Source organism: Propithecus coquereli, unplaced genomic scaffold, assembly GCF_000956105.1.
Source record: "Propithecus coquereli isolate 6110/MARCELLA unplaced genomic scaffold, Pcoq_1.0 Scaffold1, whole genome shotgun sequence".
Classification (NCBI taxonomy): domain Eukaryota; kingdom Metazoa; phylum Chordata; class Mammalia; order Primates; family Indriidae; genus Propithecus; species Propithecus coquereli.
Window position 1 is genome coordinate 626854 of NW_012133857.1, and position 25183 is coordinate 652036.

The 25183-nt window shown below is 40.1% G+C and overlaps 1 protein-coding gene across 2 annotated transcripts in view; it reads left to right on the forward strand.

Moving 5' to 3' along the window:
* Nucleotides 1–15041, forward strand: part of STAC (SH3 and cysteine rich domain) — a 161555-nt gene extending 146514 nt beyond the window's left edge. Inside the window, exons 9-11 of one of the 2 annotated variants that reach the window (XM_012650672.1) lie at nucleotides 2087–2138; nucleotides 2232–2369; nucleotides 14741–14839. In XM_012650672.1, coding sequence (XP_012506126.1) covers nucleotides 2087–2138; nucleotides 2232–2369; nucleotides 14741–14839 — 289 coding nt within the window. Of the gene's footprint in view, nucleotides 1–2086; nucleotides 2139–2231; nucleotides 2370–14740 lie in introns of both variants that reach the window. The other variant, XM_012650737.1, reaches the window with a different exon arrangement.
* The last annotated feature ends 10142 nt before the right edge of the window (nucleotides 15042–25183 follow it).

The window sequence follows — 25183 nt, forward strand, 5'->3', positions numbered from 1 at the left end:
ATGAGATGAGTCAACTGACACATGCTGTTCCCTTAAATAGAGCTTGTAAACAGCTCTCACACTTGGGAAAGAGACCCATGGCAGACCAGAGGTATTTATTAATAATAGCAGAAAAGCCTGCCCTGCTGTCCACACTCACCCATCTCCATTTTCAGTCATCAATAAAAGAGATAACCAAGAAACACTAGATGCTACAGAAAATCCTTGACATGAAAGAGAAGTAATAAGATAAAGGATGGGCCAACTAATCCTAAAGGAAACAAATAATTCAATAAAAGAAAGAAATACCATTTTTAAAAATATAATATCCTCAGAAAGATCCATTATAATATTACATCCATGACAGAAAGCAACTTTTAGAAATATTTCAGAAAATAATAAAGAAATAATAAGAAAGAAAACTTTCAGAAAATAATAAAGAACCCTTGAAAATTAAATTTTTTTCTAAAAATGTTTTCTGAAAATTTTTTTCTAACAGAATTCTCAGTATTATGATAAATAATAGAAGAGACAAGCCCAAATATAAAATAAATGATTAGGAAGATAAAATTGAGAAAAATTTTAAGAACATATAGGAAAGGTAAAAGATGGGAAATGTATAAGAAAGACAAAAGGTGTGGAGGATGGATCCAAAAATACATGTGTTTACTAGAAGTTCCAGAAGGAAAGAAGAGAGAAAATAGATGGGAGAAAACAGTGAAAGAAATAATAGAGAAAATGTTCTCAAGGTGAAAAATAAGAGTCTTCAGATTGTAAAAGCCCCAGTAAGTGCTGAGTAGAAGGAATTACAGCACACAGCCACACACTCTCAAACACACATCTGCATGTGAAAATCAAACGATGACCACATCGAGAATGAAAACACGTTAAAGTCTTCAGCTAAACCCAAGTAATTCTTGATAAATGATATAAACACATACGCACACACTCAAATCTAGCACAAAATTCCAGATTATACCAACATAAAACATGGCAGTCAGGGAAAGTAGAGCTAAGCAAATGTGTACTAGGTTTTGAGAAGGTACCGAAAAGATGTAGACAATGATAAAGATAACGACTAACTCTAGAAGTCAAAACTAAACAAAAAAATACATATACCTATCTCTATATAAATATGGGTGCACAGAAAAGGGTCTAGAAGAACACACAGGGCATGGGAGGAAGATTATGGGGACTTGCGCCTTGAAACTTATCAGCTTCTAAGTTTTGGAGTTTTTTGACCATTTATGTACCAAAATAAAGGCAAAGATTATTTTTAAAAATACAACACAGAAATTATGCTTGCTTTCACAATATGGAGATACCTTAAGGAGATACAGGTAGAAGTACCATTTGATCCAACAATCCCATTACTGCGCATCTACCCAAAAGAGCAAATGATACTCTATAAGAAAGACACCTGCACCCGAATGTTTATAGCAGCACAATTCACAATTGCAAAGATGTGGAAACAACCCAAGTGTCCATCAATACATGAGTGGATTAATAAAATGTGGTATATGTATACCATGTAGTACTATTCAGCTTTAAGAAACAATGGTGATATAGCACCTCTTGTATACTCCTGGATAGAGCTGGAACGCATTCTACTAAATGAGGTATCCCAAGAATGGAAAGACAAGCACCACATGTACTCACCATCAAATTGGTATTAATTGATCAACACATAAGTGCACATATAAGAATAACATCTATTCAATGTTGGGGAGGGGGGAGGGGGGAGGGAGGAGGGAGGAGGGGACGGGTATATGCATACACAAAGAGTGCAATGTGCACCACCCAAAGGATGGACATATTTGAAACTCAGACTTGGGGGGGGGGGCAAGGGCAACATACGTAACCTAAACATCTGTACCCCCATAATATGCTGAAATAAAAAAAAAAAGAAAGAAATTAGGCTTGCTTTCAATGTTTAACAAAACTGTTTTCTTTGGTGGAAAGAACAGGGCACAGTCATGTTTATTTTATTTCTATTTATTTTAGGATTATTTGTATAAATGAAAAACTATTACCTCTGACTTTAAAGTGTCATATTTTTCTTTTTCTTCTCCCTCTACTTCCCCACTCAACTCATTCTTCATTTTAGGCCAGGAGACATTATTACTCTTCTAGAGGATTCCAATGAAGACTGGTGGAAAGTAAGTATTTCTTGTTCTTTAAAAAAATGATTTGGTAACTACAATTGCAATAAATGCTACAGTTGTAGATGCATGCCTCCTTTTTTCTTTCAGGGAAAAATTCAAGACAGGATTGGCTTCTTTCCAGCCAACTTTGTCCAGAGAGTACAAGAAAATGAGAAGATTTTTAGATGTGTTAGAACCTTCATTGGGTGTAAGGAACAGGGACAGATAACACTGAAAGAGAATCAGGTGAGTAAAGGACACAAACACACTCCAGATATGACCAAAATAGAGTAACAGTCATTTTAATAAACATAACAATACATATAAATCTGAAAGAGTGGGGTCCCACTCAAAGTATTCACTTTGTGAAAAGATAATACTTACTCCAGTGATATTAGTGCAATAGGAAAATGCAATAACAAAATGTTAGGAATCTCACTTGGTGATCTGTTCACAAGAGGAAATGTCATGGTGCCAGGGTGAGGACATCTAGTCCCCAATCTTTGCTATGAAAACCACTGGTCTCTGATGTGAGCAGCCCATCTAATAGGGCTCTGTTTTGGTGTCCACTAATGTGTGGTTAATTCTTCATGGTCTCTTGGGAATATTTTGTGATTACTCGCTGCTGAGTTCCAGGCTTCACTGCATTTGCTCCCAGTCATAAGCACCCCTCTGAGATTTCTATGTCCAGACTCCAGGTTTCTGCCAGTTCACTGAAGCCCGTGACACCTTCACACCACTGCATAAGACATGCATGGAGCAGGGACTGTCTCAGGCCCATGCACTGAACATCTCCCTACATCTAATCTAGAGATATCTAGCACCGTCTTGCTCCAGTACCATGTTGAATGTGGAGTTCTTTATGATGCTGTCAGTTCTCCTGAAAAGTAAGGTGTGAACCCCCACAACTGTAGGTTTTTAAGCTCCTTGCTTCATGTTCCTCTGTCTCATCCCTGGAATGTTGTTAGAGACAAATGGGACACTCACAGCTAAACTCTCTGTCCTACTCTTCCTCTGTCTTCCTCCAGCAGAGAGAGGGCTTCCTACTGCCCCTTCCTCTCTGACTGCAACTTCCTTCATGTCATATTCTCTATCCTCACAACAGAGTAAAAGAATATGTTTAGTCCTCCAAGTTTGTTCTTGACATACTAGGGAAGGATTCTGGGAATTAGAAATTAAGTTATTTTCTCTCCCAATAAAGCCTCACAGTGAACTATAATTCTCAATTTTGAAAGTCAAAAGCTTGCCTCTCTTTCTGCATTCTTGGTATAATAAATAATTCTAATATTTGCCATGGCAATGAATACCTACATTTGAAAATGATAAGCCTCACCCTACAAAGAAGTACAAAATGAAAAATGTATTAATAATTTTAATACATCTCTGTTCAATAGAGTTGCTCCAAACACATCTTGAATGTCTTTTTTTAGAATTGCCTTCAAAGATAGTTTCTAAGTCACACACAAAAAATCAGTCATTACGTTATAATTATAGGTGATTTGTGGGTTTAAAACATTGTTTTACCCAACTTCTCCATTTTGTGTGTCACTTGGGGCTTCCAATGACTTTATAATTTTCAAACTAATAAATACATCCTCAAAGAATAATGATTTACCTTTTGTTTATGGCTAGCCAAAGGAATCTCTAAAAGAAAAATCTAAAGAAAAATTATAATATAGAGGAATAGCTTTCTTAAAAAAAGTTTAACTCACTCTTCCTTTATATTCAAGTAAATAAAAGTTATTGAAAAGAAGAGATTAATAATTCTGATTATTATTTCCCCTATATATTTTAAAAATGGTGAGGGATAGAATGAGTGAAATTTGCATTTGCATAAATGTTAGGATACATCGGTCCACTCATTTTAAATAGTAATTTGGTCCCGTGCATTTAAAGCCATGAAATTGTTCAACTTCGTGAATACAGTAAGTCCATTTCCTATAATTTATACAAGAAAATAATCTAAAATAGAGTGGGGGGGAATCTTTATGAACAAAAGACAATTCACAATGGTGAGAATTAGAAACAATCACACAAACATGGGAGTGATTAAATCAACAATAATACCTGCTTTAATGGATAATGTTCAGAACTTAGGCACTTTTGATGGTGTTATGATAATATTATGGGCAGACCCAGATCCCAGTCATTGCTCTCCCAAGGTAAACAGAAAAGGGGAGATCTGGATGGGGCCTGAAGCCCTATTTTTACCCTTGGAACCACAGTGAACCAGATGGAAATGTCATCTAGGGACCTAAAGGCCTCCTTAGCACGGCCCACCAACCTGACTCCTACCACCACCACCACGGGCAGGTGTGAATCTCAGGAGCCTATGGCACCAGATGGCCCATGGGAGAGCAAAGGCTCAGAAAGGAGTGTGGCAAAACTGACATAGGAGACAAGGTGGCCTGATGACCCAAGAGGAGTATGCCATCTAATGATTTTTGGTTACTATAATCTCTAATACCCTTAGGAGACTGGATCACTGGGCTCTATGGTTTCACCCTGGTTTCACAGTTTTACTTGAAATTGTCATTTTTCTCTTTTATAGAAATTGCCTACATGACATGCCCACTTGAGCACACCCTGCATTTTGTAAATTGTATAACCTTTCTTTTACCTGGTTATTTGTGGACAGAATATACATTTAAAGAGATCAAAACCCATCCATGTGCTGTCATGAAATAAACCTTGCTTAAAATCACCTGGTTCTTCATTTCCTGCCCAAAGTTGTTTGTTTTCCCTGGAGCTCTTATTTGCCAACATATCACTTGTCTGCACACTCCCCAAAGAGGTAACAGCAAAAGGCAACATCTGCTTCTGAAGAACAGTGACATCTGACGAATCCCATTAATGACAGCACTGCTGGGGAGCCCACTATCCCCCCACTCACGGAAGATCACGCAGACCACTCTGCCTCCAGTAAAAGAATAGGCAAACCTCTCATGGCTATTCCTTTTTGGATTATGATACGACCTGTTTTGAGGTCTGCTCTTTGAAAGAGAATCTTTTATCTCTAGTCCCTGGTTCACAGGGGGGAAAAAAAGAACAAATTAATACTGTTCTGGGCATTGTCACAATAATTGTTATAAGTATCATTATTATTAGTCATTATTTAATAATGTCCCATATACACACATTATGTCTAATATTTATAAAGCTTCCATACCTACGACATTTTATTTCAGGTTGCACACTTGCCCTATGAATTTTATAAATTAATTATTCATTATTTCTATTGTTAAAATGAGGAAACAAGTGCTCATAGAGGTTATGTGCCCTGCTCAAAGGGCAAAAACCTGCTAAGTGGCCAGGCTGGAACTTAAACACAGGTCTGCCAACCCCAAGTCGATGCTTTCCACTGAGCCAGGTGCCCTGGACAATGTGGGCAAACTCTGAACAGTAAAGGGCAGCGTGGCTCCCCAGGAAGGCAAGGGTCATAAAGGCAACTGTCTTGGGACTAGAGGACCCCTTGAAAACAAGTTCTTGCTCATATGGGCTCTCTCTTGAGTCATTCTTGATTCCAGGCAATGGAATCATCATCATCAGGCTAAAATCCCATCTCTAAAGCCATGTGCACCCCACAAAGCAAACAGGCACTTTCCCCGCTTGATTTTATGTCGACACTTCAACTTTCTCTAAGTTTACCCAACTGTATCCTTCCTGTTCTAAAAAATTTGGAATTCTTTTAAATAAAATAAATTCAGGAAGGATGTTCATCTTTATTGGCAAAGTGTTATGAAATAATCTTGCTAGCATGTTTGATTTTTTTGCTCAGAAAAATCTTGTGCTTCCCCATTTGAGATTAGACATTGTTTTGTGTTATTAAAATACAAATCAGTGAAATACAAAGTCAAATTAAAATTGGCTCGAGTTGATCAATTTCCAAAAGCAGAACATCTACTCAGTGACTCCTACCAATTCCTTGGCATATTCCCCAAAAATAATTTTTTTGGGAATGGGCTTCACACCTGTATTCTCCACCTTCATGGCTACACTGACCATGTGCTGGGGTTTGAGGTGCGGAGGAGGCGAGGCAAACAACCCAACCTCTTCAGCTAGACATGTTCAGGATGCAACGTAGCATTTCAGCCTGAACCTGGAACCACATGAGTCTGTCCATAATTCTTTAGGAAAATGCTTCAATCTCTGATACTTGTCCTGTCTGGTGTTTTCTGAGGTGTGGTCTTTGGATCACCTGAATCAGACTCACCTAGGGATCAGAGGTTGAAAATGCCAATTCCTGGACACTCCCCCGCCCCAGACCTGCTGAATCAGAACTTCTCACATAAATGCAGAAATTAGTCTCTTTTGTAAACTCCCCAGATGTTCAGAACAATGCTAAAGTTTGAGAATGACCTCCATTGTTATTATCTCATTCTAAGTCCTGTAGTTGTTCTGTGACAACTAAAGGCATTTTTATTTCCAATTAGATATGGGTCAACAAGAGGCATTGAGGTCTCTTTACCTTTACGCAAATTCTCTATTTTCAGTATTTGTCATTAATGTGGCAACCAATTTTTTAAATACATCAGCCACTTGAAAGAAAACTTGCATTTTAAAAAATCTGTTATTAGAAACACATTTCAAAATCTGTCTCCACTTTAGTGTCATAAGTTACCTGAGGTGGAAGATTTCAGAATATGTTTGTTAATTTCAGGGAGTGTAATGTAGTAGAAAGAACTCAGATTCTAGTGTCATACAAAAATGGATCTATATTTTGTGCAGCTTTGACAGCCACCTCTGAATGTCAACATTCTCATCTGTAAAATCAGCATAGTAGCATCTCCCTCTTGATGTGGATGTGCAGGTTAAATGTGGTCACCTGTGCAAAGCCACAGCACAGTGTGAGGCCACCACTGACACATAACAGAGGTCATTTCCTGACCACCATCATCATGCAGAGTGAAATCTAAATGGGGAATTCATCCACAATAGTTAATACCACCTAAAATTACCCATTAAGGACCAGAAAACAGCCAGGATGATATTTATAACCCTACAAATATAAACAGACTAATGGTCATTAACAGGGAAATAGAAGAAATTTTATTCTGAAAATAAATGCAATGCATCTCTTTGATTAAATCACATTTCTATCCTTGGGGTTAATCTGCCTCATAATTATTATATTATTTTTCACAGAGCTCTTATTTCCAAATAGAATTAAGTTATCCATTTGTTATGAACACAGCCAGGGTTTGTGTTGACACAAGTATATTTTCTTCATTTTTTAAATTAAAAATATCTTTATTAAATCATCTTTAAATACCATAAAACATTTCTTTAAATTTATCCACAGTTCTTTGGTATCCGTAGAACTATTTTCATTGATTCTTTGTGTTCTATCAAGGCTTTAAAAAATAGAGAATTTGTTTTTATATTGTAGAACTATAATGCATTTATTGTGGAGAAAATTTGGAAAATAATATTTTTAAAAGGTAAAAATAATAAAATAGTGAGCACAGATAACTCAACCATGAAACAATTATCAATCAACATAAACACTGGTGTGTTTCATATAAAACTTTTAATTCATATTTTGATATCATGTTCTATTTAGCTTGCCAACTTTTTTAACATAGTCATTAAATGTTCGTCAAAACACAATTTTTAACAAAGTTTTATTAGAGTGTAACATATTACATTCATTTATATATGTATTATCTGTGGCTGCTTCCATGCTACAACGAAACAGCTGAGTTGAGTCATTGCAACAGAGACCATATGGCCTGCAAAGCCTAAGATATTTGCAATTTGGTCTTAACAAAAAAAAATTTGCCAATCTCTAGTCTAGATGTACAAGTATATATTTAAGTGTCCCCTATTGTTGGATATCCATAGTTTTTATTTTTTAACTATTATTGATAACTGCAATGGACATCTTTAGACCTAAATATTTTTCCCTAATTCTAAGCATTTCCTTAGGATATATTTTAGAATTTATAGGAAAACAGATAAAAGACTTTTACAGTTCTTGATACCTACTGCCAAACTGCCTCCAAAAAGTTTACACCAATTTACACACACACCAGCTGTTTACGACAATATTCAGGTCACCACATTCTTCCCAGAATTGAACATTACTATCTTTTTATATCTGTCATTTGGATAGAAGGATAATATTTCATATTAATCTGTATTTCCTGGATTGTTAGAGGTTGAAATTTTATCTAATATGTATCAGCCATTTGCATTTTTTAATAATTTGCTTATGTTCTTTGCCCATTGTCTCACACTATTAAAAAAGTTTTCTATCTTTTAAGAATATTTACACCTGGTCTACCATATGTGGCCCGTGTTTTCCCCAGTTTATCACTGGCCTTTTGATCTTAAATCTTCTTCCTCTGGGAGCTTAGTAGTTCTTTGATTGGATCTCCTCTAGTTTACCATATTTCCCTTATAGTTTTAATCTCTTTATTATTTTCCACTTCTTTATCTCTCTCCACTGCCTCCTAAGAGAATATTTCAAATAGTCTCCATTTCACTTTGATTTTCTGAAATTTCAATTCAGTCTTTCATTGCTTCTAACATAGATTTTAATTTAGTATTTATTTCCTTGTAGTGTTTTCTTCTCAGCCAGCCCCTTTCTTCTACAGCATATTTTCTTTACATCTCATTACATCATCTCTTCACCTCAAGAGATTCTCTCCTTATAACATTGAGGCCAAGTTTTCCTTCAGCCTCCCATATCCGGGCATATTTCCTGCAATATTTTTCAATGTTTTATAGGAACAATCTTGATCCGTTCATCTTATGGTAGGCAGAATAACAGCTCCCCAACAATGCCCAGGTTATAATCCCCAAATTTTGGATATGTTACCTTATATGGCAAAAGAAACTTTGTAGATATGATTAAGTTAAAGATCTCATGATGGGGAGATTATCCTGGATTATCTGGGTGGGTCCAGTGTAATCACAGGGGTCCTCTTAAGGGGGAGACAGTAGGGTCAGAGTCAGAGAAGGAGATGTGATGACGGAAGCAAAAGTCAGAGAGAGAGAAATATCTGGGGATGCTCCACTGCTGAAGGAAGGAGCCATGGCCAAGGAATGCAGGTGGGCTCCAGCGGCTAGAAAAGACAAGGAAACAGATTCTCTCTTAGAGCCTACAGAAGGAATGCAGCCCTGCCAACACCTGTTCTTAGGCCTTCTGATCTTCAGAACGATAAGATAAATTAGTGTTGTTTCAAGCCACAAAATGTGGGGTAATTTGTTATAGCAGCAGTAGAAAACTAATCCAGATTTCATGCAAAAGGGACTTTGCAGATGTGATGAAGGTTATGGACCCTGAGATGGAGAGAGAATGTAGACTGTATAGGTGAGTCGAATATAATTACTTGAGCCTTTAAGGGCAGCGAAGTGTATCTGGCTGGAGTCAGGGAGATGTAGCAGAAAAGGACAGAAGAGAAATGAGGCAGAAGAGCAAGTCGGAAAAGATAAAGTATGAGAAGGACTGCACTACCATTACTGGATTTGAAGATGGAGAAAGGAGGCCACAAGCCAGGGAATGAAGGTGGCCGCTAGAGGCTGAGAATGATCCCTGGCTGACAGCCAGCAAGAAAACGGGGATCTCAGTCCCCCAGCCACAAGGAACCGAACACAGTAACAACCTAAATGAGCCTGGAATTGAACTCTCCCCTTGGCAAGTAGAAAGGAAAGAAGAAAATGGAGTCCTATTGACTCCTTGATTTCGGCCTTGTGAAACCAAGAGCAGAGAAAACCAGCTGAGTCCACCAGACCTACAGAACTGTGATACAACACATTGTGTTGTTAAAAGCCATTAAGTTTACAGTGATTTGTTGCAATAGCAAACCAATACATGTCTCAAATTATAAAACTCAAATTGATTCAATCTCAAAGGGTAGAGTTTACTCATGTCATAAGGGTCTGATACAGGATAGTTCTTGGGTTGGTAATTTAGTGACTTGATCCCATGGTCAAAGAACCAGATTCTTCTACATTCTGCTCTGCCACCCTTGAAATATCAGCCACTTCCCCTAGTGGTCACAGATGGCTGCAACCACTCCAGGTATCCCTTCCAGACAGAGAAAGAGATTTTCTTCTTAATGCATCTCTTTTAAGAGGAAAACAAATTTTCCCAGAAGTTCCCTAGCAGATATTTCATCCTGTTTTATTGGCTGGAACTAAGGGCCATGCATACCACTAAGAGAATCACTGACAAGGAGGATAGAAACAGGCTTGGATCAAATAGGTTTTCCTGAATCACACAGAATAGGGACAGGCAACAGAACAAAAGTCAGGACTCTGCCGTAAGGGCAAAGGGCAAAAACGAGTTAGTATTAATCAACAGTGTTTGCCTCAAGTGTTTTAGCTATCCTAGAACAAGTAGTGATTGACACAGAGCTAAGCTTTCCCAACTAAAAAGATGAGTGGATTAATCAGAGTTCAGCTCAGTATCCACCAAATTAAAATCCAAAGCCGGAGTAGAGACATGGATGAGTGGTCTTAAAGTTATAATAATAATAAAGTCTAAGAGACCAAAGATTGAACACTGAGTCTTAAAGTTTAACTCCAAAGCAGAGATTTCCAATCCATTAAAGAGTTTAGGCTCTGGGGAATGAGATTGGGAAGAAATGGAATAAGGCTTTTAAGCCAGAAGACCATAAACTGTCTGTGTCCCATATTAGGAAAACAAAGTCTCTGAGTGATGCTGAGCAGCTGGCCCTTGCTAAGCCTTGGGCTGGAGATGCTGTTCTGTGTATGTGGGGTGCATCTGCTCCATTGTTCCCACCCACCTTGGTATTGCGATGTCCAGCTCACCACCACTGCATGTTCGATGTCCTCGAGTCACGTCCACACTATGACAGCAAGCGGGCTGGCCAGGTCAGGATTTGTCAGTATGGGAAGAAAATCTTTCCAGCCTTTAGGAAGTCTTCTGGTTAGAGAAAGAGAGAGAAGATGGAGAGAGAACAGGGGACAAGAGAAGAAAATGAAAAGAAGAGAGATGAAGATGGGAAAAGAGAGGAGGGGAGGGAAAACTGTTGTAAATCAATGTGACCATCTCATTCCTCCACTTAAAACCCTCTAATCCCCTTCTGGTTGATGCCAACCATCACGTTTGTCCTTTTCCCATTCTGCAGAGCCGAGTTTTGTGCCATTGTCCACCTATATTTTATGTGACTCAGGCAATCCAAACTGAATTGATTGAGTCGGTCCATGGTCCCATCCTCCTTGTTGGTGATGATTTTAGTGGTTGGCTTTGGCCAATTCAAGGCAATGAGATAGGTCAGAAGGTCAGTTAGGGGTCTTATCTTAGCATGACTTGCATTTCCTGCACATTCTAGGCCCCAACAGTGTTTCTGGCTTCATCTCACATCCTTTAACCCTCCCTCTCTCTGTTCTGGCTACACTGAACTTTTTCTGTTACTCCCAAGTGTCACAGGCTCTTGATACCAGAGTTTGTTCTTATTCTACTTTCATTTTCCTCCTTCCCACAACACCTTCCTCTCTTTGCTTAAATGTCAATTCTTCAGGAAGATCTTTCTTGCCCACAGGCTAGATCAAGTTGCCATATATATCTCCATTGGCACCCTTTTCTTCATGCACTGATTCATTCCAAAAATATTATGTCTTATGTTGTCAGATTATTAAGTGTTGTCCACAGGATAATCAGTCTCAGAACAGGCATCTCCCTTGTGCTCAGCCACATGTGTGATTACTCAGTGAATGTCTGTCTTCCCAGCAGTGCCCAGAAAGCTCTGAGAGGGCAGGGATCTGTCATGTTTCCTAGTCCCCCGGCCTCTGGAATGGTATCTAGCACATAGCAGGTACCCAGTAAAAAGTTGTTGAATGAATGAGTGAATGAATAGATGTGGAAAAAAGAGAATTGAGGATCCTTAGACAACGGAAGTATCTTTACCTGGGCTGATGAGTAAAACCTTTCTGTGAGGGTGACCAACTGTCCAATCGTTTCAGTCTCGGACTGAGGGGCTTCCTAGGACTGGGACTTTCAATGCTAAAATTGAGAAAGTCCTGAGCAAACCAAGACTGGTTAGTCACCCTATCTATGGCTCTCCAGCCCAAAGGAGTTCCTCTGGGTGTCCTCACCTCCCACTCTTTTCTACCCATAATTAATCTTCTGGGAAGACTTTTCTATTCTACCTCTAAACGTTTCCTAAAATGGTAGATTCTCAAGGTCGGGAGGCTACATATTTTTACCACCAGAATTTTAAACTCTACACCATTAATTTCTGGATAGAGTGAAAGCTGCTAAAGCCTGTGTTCAGCCATTTGTACTCATCCTTTTCAACTTTCCTTAGCCTCCTCCTTTACTTACCCATTGCCTCCTACCAAGCCTGCCCAAGCAGTGCAGCATGGACGCAGAACTTCCCATCCTTATAAAAGTCTCTCCAAATCAAATCACTCTAGAGATGCCAACTAGAAGGTGCAAAATGAATCAATACATTCAACTATGTTTGTGTTTATTGGCGTCCTATCTCCAAGACACTTCCAAACAACTCCTCTATTGAGCAATGTTTCCCTTCCACATTGAACCCCTGAAAGAGAAAAGGGAAAAGCAAAGGTCTGTCTTGCGTATGGGCACACATTTGGATTTTCAATAGTTTTTTTCTCCAGAGATTAAAATATTATCTTCATAGAAATGATGGAACACCCTGAAAATGACCCCAAAGGCGAGTGGGAATCCAAACTGCAGCCTTTTTTTTGTTTGTTCCAAGGCATGGGGATAATGGCATAAGGCTCTTAGCTCTGGCCAGAATCTCAGTGTTCTGATTCCTTGCCCCGTTCTCTCTGTTCAACATCACCATGATAACAACATCTGTGTGTGTACATATCAGTGAATTGTTTTCAAGTGTGATTTTTTTATTTAAATATTAAATTGAACATGTTTTCAATAAGCACCTAGAACAAGCCTACACAAGGGAGCAGGTGTTCAGCTTTTCATTGATGCTGACTGGTTGGACTTATATTAAGGGTTGTTGAATTTTGGCACATTTCAATAAGGAAGAAAACACAATCTTTGGCAGATCTCAAAGGTAAATCTTCCTCTCAAGGCATTTTTGTGGGTTCCTTCAAGACATACTCCTGCCCATCGCTGGGGTCTCTCACCTGTGGTGTTCCTGGCATGGGCAATGGCAGGTCTCAGCTATTGAAAACCAGGTAGTTTACCTTCCTTTTCAGGTCATCTTACCCATCAGGCTCTTATGGGCTCTAACGTGACCCCCAGGCTATTTCTCTCTCACAAGTGATCCACATCTGGTCTTCATGAAACAGCCATCACATCTTGTGCTCATATAGATTCATTTCTTTTCACTTCACTGTCTGAGCCTCTGTCTAGTCAAGTTTCTCATAAAGTAGATTTCTGAAACATGCGTCAGATACCAGTCCACTGTATGCCCCAAGGCCCAGGGGTCACAAGCTTCTTAAATGTCCTGTTCAAATCCCATATTCTATGTGACAGAAGAGCCCACTGTGGTGGCTTCTGTTGGAGCCTTGCCCAAGTCCCTTTCACTAGGCAGGCACACCCATCTCCAAGTTGCTATGTCAGCTACCAACAACTCCCACTGCCTTTCTCTGGGAGGTCCCCTTGAGAAAGCAGGTGCTCCCTTGCCTAAGAGGTTATCCCTCTCACACCCCAGGTCAGCCAGTGGTCAATGACTGACTAACATGGGGTTCAAAAGACGGGACTCCTTGCTTCAAAATGAGACAACTCTGGGATACAATGCATGCTGCAGAGCTCCCATGGGATCAGTTGGATTGGTCTCCAGCTGAGACCCCATCCTTGCTTGGCTCCCTGCCCTTCCACATCCTGCTTCCCTCACTTCCCCCTTCCTGAGTACACCCACTCAATAAATCACTTGCACAAAGATCCCTGTCTCAGATTTTGTTTCTAGGAAATCCAGCCTAAGACATAACCCACCATCCATGGAAACAGGTCAGGCAGGAGAAACTAACAACACACTAACAGCTCTCTTTGCAAACCTCTCCTAGTTTTTTATCTGGCCACATTCACCCTTCCATGCCCTTCAGTGGCCTATAAGTGGTGAGTGGCAAGGGTATCCAAGTGGATTTTTACAGCTTCAATTTTTAAATCTAGCGTACGTGGGCTTACTTTGGAATGTAGGAAATGTCAGCATCTATTTGCTTGGGGCCAGGAATGAAATAGTTCCCTTTGACTCCCTGATATTATATGAGGCACATATAAAATGTGAAGCATATGATAGGAGTCTGCTGAATGATAGCTATTATTTTTCTACAAAATAATGCACTGAGAATTCTGCTTTCTCCATGCTACATGTATGTAGCATGCTATATCCTAGGCTCTGTGGTAAACATTATCTCATTCTTACAGTGACTCTTCAGGAAGTCACAGTATTATTAATCCCCATTTTATTGATCCTCATTCATAAAGCTGAATCTCAGAAAATATTCAATGCCTGGGCTTACTTCCAAACCCAGGTTTGTGCCCAAATTTTTATCAAATCTTTTTCCCGCAGTGCCAGTTTCCTACCGCGAAACTGCTCTCCCTTTTCCAATTTGTTGTTCCAATGATCTCAGTCAGCAATGATTCAAGCAACATGTTCTAGCTTCTTTCTTGTTGACACGTAAGTCTTGCTTTGTTTTTCCTTGGCATTCAGATCTGCGTGAGTTCTGAAGAAGAACAAGACGGCTTTATCAGAGTCCTCAGTGGAAAGAAGAGAGGCCTCATCCCTCTCGATGTCCTAGAAAACATCTGATTGCTGGCCCCACCTACTTTTGCAGTGGGCAAGCTCTGCTGCGATGCCAATGCCGCCTGCCTCATCTCACACTGTGTAAACCCAGAGGAGCTGCTACACTGACCCGGCCCCCAGAAAATAATGGGACAAGATTCAAGGGTCTGAGACTGTGGAGTAACAGCCACAAAACAGAGGGCCCACCGCACAGCATCGCCAGGCTGCCCAAGGTGGAGACAAGGCTGAGTGGGCCTCAGAGCCAGGTGCCTGCATGGCAGCAGCCACGGCAGGGCTGTAAACCACAGCAGTTCCCCAGGACCCAGCTCCTTCCCTGTCCGTGTGGTGTAAGTTAACCCGCTGGACTGTGCAGCAGGTTGTGGGTAGCCCCAATGCAAGGTTCAGATCCATGTAGCCAAGTGTTTTTCTGGTTCCAGACCTTTGTCCCCAGTACCAGCCAATCAGCATGATCACATTTCAGACCCCAAGCAGTCCCTCTGCAGAGCATCAGGAAGGCCTGCTTTCTAGCCCCCCATATTCCAGTGCTCCCCGGCACGATGCCCTCACCTTCTGACTGTGCAGTCCAGAGTGGCTGGCTTATCCTTTCTTTCCCTTCAGTCCTCTGAGCAAATCGTGCTGATGTGCATTAGACCTGAGGGCTACATTGACATGGCGCCAGCTGCAAAGACCCAGCCTGCCCAAAGACTGCTGACAGGCAGTCCTTCCTGCTGCTGCAGTTATTGGCAGAGGTGACAGAGCTGATAGGAATCATAGATATGGGGGAGGACAGAAGGGATAAGGTGGGGCAAAGACCCCTTATTTATTGAAGATTATACAGTCCTTTCAGTTATGAAGTCCTTTCTTGAAGGAGATGAAGCTGGGGAAGAGAATGTGGCCAAAGGCCATTTTCATTTTACATCCTCTGTATTAGGAGGTTGAACCCAACTTGCAGGGAACCAGGAACATGGAGGGGAACCAATAACAGCATCTTAGAAGAAATGCAGCCAAATTGGAATACATTCTTCTTTAGGACAGCATATTATATAAACCCTAGCAAATGTAAAATGGAAAAGAATCCTTAATGTTTTATTCCTCTGAAAGCAGAGGAACTTGGGGCCTATTTAGCATCATCTAGGGGAATCTCTTGTTACTCTGCACTTGTACTAATGTTTACAAGAATGCAATATACTGTGATGCCTTCCTCCTCAAGCCTCCTCCTAGCATTCAAACTTGCATCCTATTAGACATTAATATGATTAAACTTCAATTCACAATGATGTTGGAATCAATGTCAGTTTGATATATTTTGTTACTGAGCAATAAAATCATTGGAACAATGGTTTTTAAAAGACTTAAGTGGATGCATCCAGTGCATGTAAACATTATTTCCCAAACCAAAGCATCATTAGTCTCCATTTATTTATTTTGTTACTGCTCAATGTGAAGTGGGGAGCTGAGAGGGGATGGCTGCTGGCTTCACAGAAGTTTGGATGCCTTATTCTCATTTCCAAGCCAGCATCCAGAATTTCCTCCCTCTCTGATGCAACATGCAAAACCAGGTGTACAAAGTCAAGACGCGTTCTTTGAGAGCCTGGGTGGATAATATGATGGCCTTTCTGTGTAATTGGATGCCAAGTGTAAACACTCTTTCCCTCTAATTCAATATTCCATTTAATAAAGACAACACAGTGGCTGGAAGGAGCATAGAACATGTGTCCTGATGTCTTCTTTCTGTTGCAATATCCACTGAAGTTTTTTGATATAGTAATGTCATATCATATGCACATTTAATTTGCTTTAAAAAATTTAGTTTGCCTTTTGAAGTTGAGAAGAAGAAGGATAGGGTAGCCAGCCTTCTAGGCAATTCTCCCAGTGACCCCTGCCTTCTCATATTCTTGCCTTTCTGTATCCCCCTCCCACATTAAATCAGGGTTGGTCTTATGTGACCAATAGAAGATAGCAGAAGTGATACTACATGGCTCTTAGTCCACTTTCTGTTGCTAAAAGAGAATACCTGAGTCTGGATAATTTATAAGGAAAAGAGGTTTATTTGACTTACGATTCTAAAGGGTAGGAAGTCCAAGAAACGTGGTGCTAGCATCTGCTCAGGTTCTGGTGATGGTCACGTGCTGTGTCATAACATGGCAGAGAAGTGGAAGAGAAAGCAGGTGTGTGCAGAGAGAGAGAGACAGACAGACAGACAGAGAGACAGAGACAGAGACCAACACAAGGAGCAGCCTTGATTTTTAACAACCCACCCTCATAATAACTAATCTAGTCCCATGAGAGCTAAAACTCACTCACACCCACAGGAAAGCATTATTCTACTCAAGAGAAATCCCTTGCCATGACCCAAACACCTCTCATTAGGCCCCACCTCCCAACACCCCACAATAGCAATCAAATTTCAGTTTGATTTTCAGAAGGGACAAACCATATTCAAACATCTGAAGCTATGTCAAAAAAGTCCTTGCAGCTTCTGCCTTGATCTCTTAGAACACTCACTGTTGGAACCCTGAGATACCATAAGAATTTTATCTACTCTAAGACCACTATGAGGGAGAGATCCAGTGGAATGACCACACATTTCAGCAGCTGAGGTTACAGACATCACAGAGCAGAGATTAATCGTCCCTGCTGAGCCCTGCCCAAGTCACAGATTTATGAGCAAGAGAACTATATGGAGATTTTTAAGTCACTAAGTTTTGGAGTGATTTGTTATATAGAAACAAGGATAACTATGACCTACCAAAGTCTTAAAGGTCTCTAAGACTCAGAAAATGGATAGAAGAAGGACCACAATTTTTGAGTGGAGATGAGATGAAGACAGACTTTGATGAGGAGACAGGGAGAAAGGGGAAAGTGTTCATATGAGGAATAAAAAGGGAGTTGAGGGGACATTGTTCATAGTGTAAGCAAACAGCCTTGTGCCCCTCACCTCCTACCCCTGCTTCGAGCTAAGGTATGACAAGTATCTAGCTAAACCAGAAGGCTGTGCCCTATACTTCACTACCAATGCTGTAGGACTTCAATTCTATTAATATCATGGTAAATTTGAAGAACTGATTGAACCTTCTTCAGGGCTCCAGAAGGTAAAAAACAGAACTTCCTTTACCTCTATCACTAGCAGACATCTACATCAGCCTTAATGTGGGCAGAGGGGCTGCAAAGAGAACCCACGTATAGATGTCCAGATGGCTATTGGTAGGATTCATTTCAAAGACCACCTCTCCTCCCCCCAACCATACATCAAACCCACATACACTCTCTCGTGTGCCCTCTCTCTCTCTTTCTCTCTCTCTCTCTCTCTTATCAAGAAAAAGAGTCCAGCATCTCAGTTGCATATTTAAAGCAAGTAGTGGAGTAACACATGGTAAGAGCTTATTAGAGTTAGTCTTCTTTGCTATTAAAGGGAAAAAAATAAAATCAGTGGGAAGAGCAAAACACATGTAAATAGTTTGGTGCCAAGTACAGTTAAAAGGGAAACAAGAACCCCTAGAGGTCCAAATGCTGGTTCAGGTAACTTGCTACTCCAAGCAGAAGAGATCCGAGAAGGAACCCCACTTGCCAGCCTCAGCCTAGAGCCAGACCCAGGCAGAAATTCAGTTGTAAAAAAGTATCATGTGCTCAAACAGAAGCTTAGATTTAAATAAAGTGAATCTGACTTATTTACTCAGGACTTCTCAGAGCTTTTAATTTGCTAATTCTCATGATGAATCTGAAAAAGGGGATTTAAAACTGTGAAACACCTAGTAGCTTCACCTGGAACAACATCCCAAGGAACATAGTTTGGAAAATTCCACAGCAGAGAATTCTCATATAACATAGGATCACCTAATAGTCTCAGTTTCCCTAATATTCCCCCTCTTCCTATATCTCACTGAGATATCTATGAAGTATTGAAAAGAACCAAAGCACACAACCATAGAGATAAGTAAGGCTGAAGACAATCTACTCCATTATCTGAATCTATAAGAGAGAGAAGAAGGTGGGAACCTCTATATCCCAGGAGTGAAAAACTCAGGAGGAAGAGTAGCTGTATCATGCAGATAGCTTTAGCAAACAGACCAGCAGGGAGTAGGCTGTATCAATCTGAGTATAAAAGAAAGTTCAGTATTGCTCAAAATAGCATCCCCAGGAAACTGAGTGAGCAGGTGTGTTTCACAGATTTATCACAAAACAAAAACTCTTAAAAATAACTCGGACAGAATATTAAAACCAGTTTAATGACATCCTGTAACTGTCTTCTAGATTTTGTTCGGTTGCCATTCATTTGTGTGTTTTGTGCAACACCTGGTGTTTTGACCTTTGAATGTGTTTTTTCTTAGCTTCCAATAAGGAGTTTTAAATAGTCTTCAATCTTCTTGTGGGTAATACAAACTTTTACATATACCTTGAAATTTTAACAAAATGATAGTAATTTATTTTAATAGCTCCCTTTTAAAATTGAAAAGGTGGCATATTTTATTTTTATCATCTCATTGTCAAGCTTAAACAGCTATTGAACATCTTGCATAGCTTCGTGGAAGTCACAACCTACTAAAGTCCTGAAAATACTCACTGGAAAAGTGCAAGAACAATGGTTGATCATCTTTAATATTCCTCCACTGGTGTCATTCACTTAGGTTCTCAGGTTACTCACCTGATTCCATATTTTTCTATGCATGGAAAATTTTTTCTTTGTCTATCTTATTTTACCAGCTTCTTGAAAATTATGTGCTTAGTTCATCTACTTTTGTTTTTTATTAAGGTAAAAAAAAAAAATCAACCAAGGTTATGAATTTTCCTCTGAGGTCAGCTTTGACCATATTAAATAGCTATTTCCATTTCCATTTATTTCTAAATAATCTGTAATTATGGTTTGATTTTCTCTTTGATTTTTTATTTTGTGTGTGTGCACATGTGTGCAATTAAACCATTGTGCACTGTGGTCAGAAAATATAGTTGATATATTTTCTCCTTTAAGAAATTAGTTGACATTTTATTTTGTGCTCTAAGGTATGATTAATCTTAATAAATGTTCAACGATATTGGGGGAAAAAGTTATGTCTGCAGTATATAGAATCCAATATGTTATCTATTAAATAAATCCTTAAAGTATTCAGGTTATCTATAATCTCATTTATTTTTGCTCCGTCAAAAACAAGGGCAGGCAACAGTGGGGCTGTAATGAGAGACACCTTGCAAGGTCCTCCAAACACTTCCTTAGAGCCAGCCTTGGAGGGAGGAATGGCAGCCAGGGCTTCCCACCACAGCCTCCCCTTCTACAGTTAGGATAAACCACTTAGGTTATTTCCTGAGTAAACATTCTCTTTAACTCCCTGAAGCAAACTGTAAATGAACCACTTTTAAGTGAAGAGGTTCTGAAGATATTCTTAGAAAACTTCAATATTGAATGCAGAGAATTTAGGTCAGGGAATTTTGACAGACAGAAATATTACAAGGAAACTTAACAATCACTGTTGAAAAGCTAAGAATTTTTCTAAGAAACTCAAAGGGACTTTTGAGTTCCTCGTTATAAGGCATTGGATTTTTTTTCTTTCCTTCATGTTAGATGTTCACAAAATGAAATACTGAAATACATCTCTTACTGAAGTGATAATCCTAGAAGAACATAGCCAAAGAACACATTTCTACAGTAGGTTTGGTGTAAGCAATCTTTTACCCTCATAAGAACACTTGTCGTGTGGTAAGAATTCATTTATTCCTGACAAAAACCCTGAGAGCTGAGTTTTATTGTCCCCATTTTACAGATAGAGGAACTGAGACTCAGAAAAATTGGGTCACTTTCCCAAGGTCACATAACTGGTAAAAGGCAGAACTAGGTTTTGAACCTCTAACAGCATCTCTAGTGCTCCTAAGTGGCTGGCTACTGGGAGGGTTTTTATTGCAAAGTTAAATGTTAGAGCAGGCAGCAGTTATTATAAGGGCTATGCCTTACTACGTAGCCTGTTGTAATTATTTCCATGATAATAGTAATACTTTCCAGTTAATGGATTTACAGATGACTGTAGTAAAAAGCATATAACGTTAAAGAGATGTTGCCAGAAGAGTTTGCATTACACTCATGAATTCCCCAGGATCCATGGGACACACCCCTGGCCTTGAGCCAGACTAAAAATCTCACATGTCAGTGCACTGAGGAGAACTCCATTTCTCAAAGTTGGACTTACTTTCATCATCTCAAAAAGCCCATAATAATAATAATTTATAGATTGACATTGAAAATAATATAGTCACTATGTTGATGGGCAAACTTTACTGTCATACCCTACTTGGTCTTCCTAAAGGCAACTGCATGAAATTTTCCTTGTACTTGGAAGGATGCTCAGTGACTATGAATTTAAAGGTGTGTTTTATGGGCATTCCACTGACATGGCCTGAGAGAGCCACAAACACAATAGAAATGGCCTTGCCAATGGGACCCACCATATTGAATAGCTATTGGACAAAACTCTCTCTCCCCTTCTAGTGCTTAAATGGTCAATGCTCACTTTTGCACTGCTGACTCCACTTTGTCTATGCTTTCATAGCTGACTACTTCCCTCCTCAGAGGCACATTTCTTACTTTCATGTAAGTCTTACCCTAGCCAGGGAATGTCTCTTTTCAAATTGAGCTTCATTCTCTCTGATTTGATCTACTCTGTACCGATTGTACAGTTTAACTTTTAGAAGGCAGGTATGACCTCATCACTAAGTTCTCAAAGATCGGGTCTTTGGGTAGAGATCATATGACAGCTTCAGTGTGTACCACCTATGAGACTAGCAAGGCTGAAAAATCACAAAATGAACTAATGAGACATATTCATACCTAAGAGTATCTAAATCTGTACATGGTAAATAATAAACTGCTGGTTTCAAGACAGACTTTTCTTTGGTCATTATAATGTGCTATGGTTTACATATGTCTTCCAAAGTTCATATACTGGAAACTCAATCCCCAATTTAGTGGTATTGGGAGGTGGACCTAATAGGAAGTGTTTGGGTCATGGGGTCTCTACCCTCATGGATGGATTAATGCCATTATTTTAGGAGTAGATTCATCCTCTGCCTTGCCCTGTCTTTTCCCTTCTGCCTTCCACCATGTGATGACGCAGCAAGGAGTTCCTTACAAGATTCTGGGACCTTGATACTGAACTTCCCAGCCTCCAGAACTGTGAGCCAATAAATTTCTACTCATTATAAATTACCTAGTCTGTGGTATTCTGTTATAGCAGCACAAAATGAACTAAGAAACAATGGTTGTTATTTTTGAAGTGAAATCAACAAGTATTTGTTCGAGTCTAGTGGGATAGACTGGAACCATACAAGCAATACTGAAAATGTGCAATTAGTGCTATAATAGAGAAAGTTAGTGAGCCACAAGAGCATGTTAGAACTTTGCTGGTTCTATTAGGAACAGGGTCTACAAAAGTTCAAAGCTCTCATGCAAAGAAGTTTCTCACTTTCTGAAAGGGCATTTTAGATTGGAAATGGTAAGGCAGCTTTTCAGCTCTTTCGTTTTATAATTTCACAACACTTGAAGCACTATAGTTTCACCAGAATTTATGGATGATAAGGGAGGAGTAAAGTTAGATTTTGAGAAAGTAAGACAATTTTTTTGAGCTTTTTAGAACAAAAGTTTCCAATAATGTACTCCCTTCATGTTGGAGTGTTGAGTATTTGAACAATATTAGAAGTATCAAAAGAATATTGGGTGGGGGATAGAGGAGCTAATGAGGAAGAGGGGATGGAATCAGGTGAGAGAATGGTGGAGGCCACGGAAGGAAGAATCTGCTTACTTCTTTATGCCACATCTCATTCCAAAGAGGGTTTAGGTTCATATCTAATCTCTAGAGAAATGGCCCGAGGAGAATGATGTAACCAGGTAAACCCCCTTCCTTCCCACATCAATCGTGATGTTTAGGACCCCAGAAAACAATTATTCAGAGAATAATAAGGGTTAAAACATCATCAAAATAAAAACAAATTTACAGGCTTCTTCACAACCAAGGAAATGAAGGTTTAAAACCATCACAAGCATCCTGTGATTTGGGCCAGATTCCTGTCACTTCCATGATGGTCCTCACGAGAGCCTTCCTGCTATAGGGAGATCCCAAACATGCAACTGCTCAGCCCTAGTGCTGCCAAAGTTGCTTTTCCCCCTTTTAATCACAAGGCGGGGGTGGTGGGGAGTTAAAACTTTAAATACTAAGAAATTAGTTTATGACTCTTGCAGACATGTGATATTAAAACCATAAAATTCAATGTGATAAAACAGTGCAAGGAAAATCTTGTTGAGCCAGTGCTGGAAATAAATCTATGGGCTTTGGGGACCAAGAAACATTTATTGCACTCACAGGAGAATCAGCCATCATGTACTCTATGGAAAGTGAAGTAGGACGAGGAGGGTCCAAGGACTCAGCAAGGAAGGGAAGTAGCAAGAAGCAGAGCTGGACTCAGATGAGGTTCCAGACAGGGCAAGGTGGTAGGGACAGGGCGTGGAGGAGCAGCACCAGGCACTAAAGAATCACTAGCCATGCAGCAAAACTAAGCAGGCTGCACAGCTCCAGTCTGTGTCTGCTGAAGGCAGAAACACTTCAAGAGCTCCTCGTTTGGAGTGTGAGACCCTCAACAGACCAACTGAAGTAACAACAGATTGATGCTAATCTGACTTCCAGGAAGGGTGGGCCCTGTTACCTGCAGGGCTTTAGTTTTGCTGAGGAGCCTACAAGGTGGACCACAGCTGAGTTTCCTTGAACCCTTGAAGCTCCTTGTACCTTAGCGCCCTGAGGCCTATTTAGGGCTTCTGACCTCCACAACTGTAAGATAATAAACTTGCATTGTGTAAGCCACTAAGTTTGCAGTCCTTTGTTACAGCACCAATAGGAAACATATAGCATCACGGTGCCACTTGGGAGAGTGGAGAGATGAAGGGGAAAATTTAACCAAACCCCACTGTTGTGTCCTAAGAATATTGCCAAGGATAATCAAAGTCTGCAAAAACAGATTAGGAATTTAAAAAGAGCTCCTAAAACTCAGAAAAAGCCAACCAAACAGAATAGGAGGAAAAAAAAACAGTATCATGGTACTAATGCATAACCAGAGTAGGAAAGTTATTATTTCCTTCCCCAAGCTAACCTCTGAGGTGAGAAAAGTGGGGAAAGATTCCTCAATTTGGTCAGAAGGACTGCATCCAAGGACCCACCATCCCACACCTGTACCCTACACAGAGGATGCTGCTGTAGTCCATGTTCCAATCAGAAGGCAGAGAATTCTGGGGTGTGTGTGTGCATGCATACACACACATGCACATGAGCATGCTCACACACACTCTTGGATGGATTTATACTGGACCCTGATGAAGATTTAAGCAGTTATTTGTTCTTTGATTCAGTTGATTGGTTTCAAAGCTAGTTTCTACCCATTTTTTACAAAGAAGCAGAGTCTTGTCTAGGCCTCTGGAAGGTGCCTCCCAGGGCCTTCTCCTCCTATAGTTCTCTTTAACCCTCTCTTCCTCTACTGTCCCCATCACCACCCCCACCAAAGACTATCCTACCACTCAGAAATAATCCAGCCTCCTTCAGGAAGTAACACATTTCTTGCACCTTGTAAATTTCATAGCTTCAGGAGATGAATGCAAAAATTTGTAAAAGTCCTTCTTCCAATTGCTATTTCTCTCAGAGGGGAAGGGTGATTTTCTAAACTCAGTGAGCTCTGGTTTTGTGTGACAAGGGATAGCAAAATCAGAGTCAAAGGCGAGTTCTGGACTGAGGATAAGGAGGTGGTTTGATATGAGCATTTCCACCCTGGGCTGCAATTTGTTTCTCACATACACTCTATATTTTTATTTCAGGGCAGATCAGTCACTACCAGCAATGGGAACTGATAAGGCATGGGAGAAAGAGGTGTCTAAGGAAGAGAAGATTGTGGGAAACAAGGAGACTATAACATGCTTGGGGTGATAAAGGTAGGTGAAGAGACCCAAGAAGTTTATGGGACATCATGGAATACGAATGAAATGAATATTCTGTAGGGGTTCCAGCGGGGGTTGGGGTGAAAACAGAGTTGGTATTGGGAGAGCTGAAACAGAAGAGAAGACGCTCTCAGGATTAGCAACAAGAGAGGAGCAGGCTAGAAATGAGGGAGGCTCGTGACTGAGTGGCAGAGTCTATAGCCATATAGGGCAACAGCAGGGGACCCACGGCAACACGGCGAGGTCGGCCAGCCTGCTTGGCAGCATCCTGTGTGCTCACAGCTCCTCTACCGTTGCAAAGCCTTTTTTGGTGGTGGTTCTTCCTCAGAGCCAACCTCAATGCCAGAATCATCACCCTAAAGTATCACTTTGATCCTGTTGCCGCCCTGCTCAAGACCTGCAGGGGTTCCCCAAGG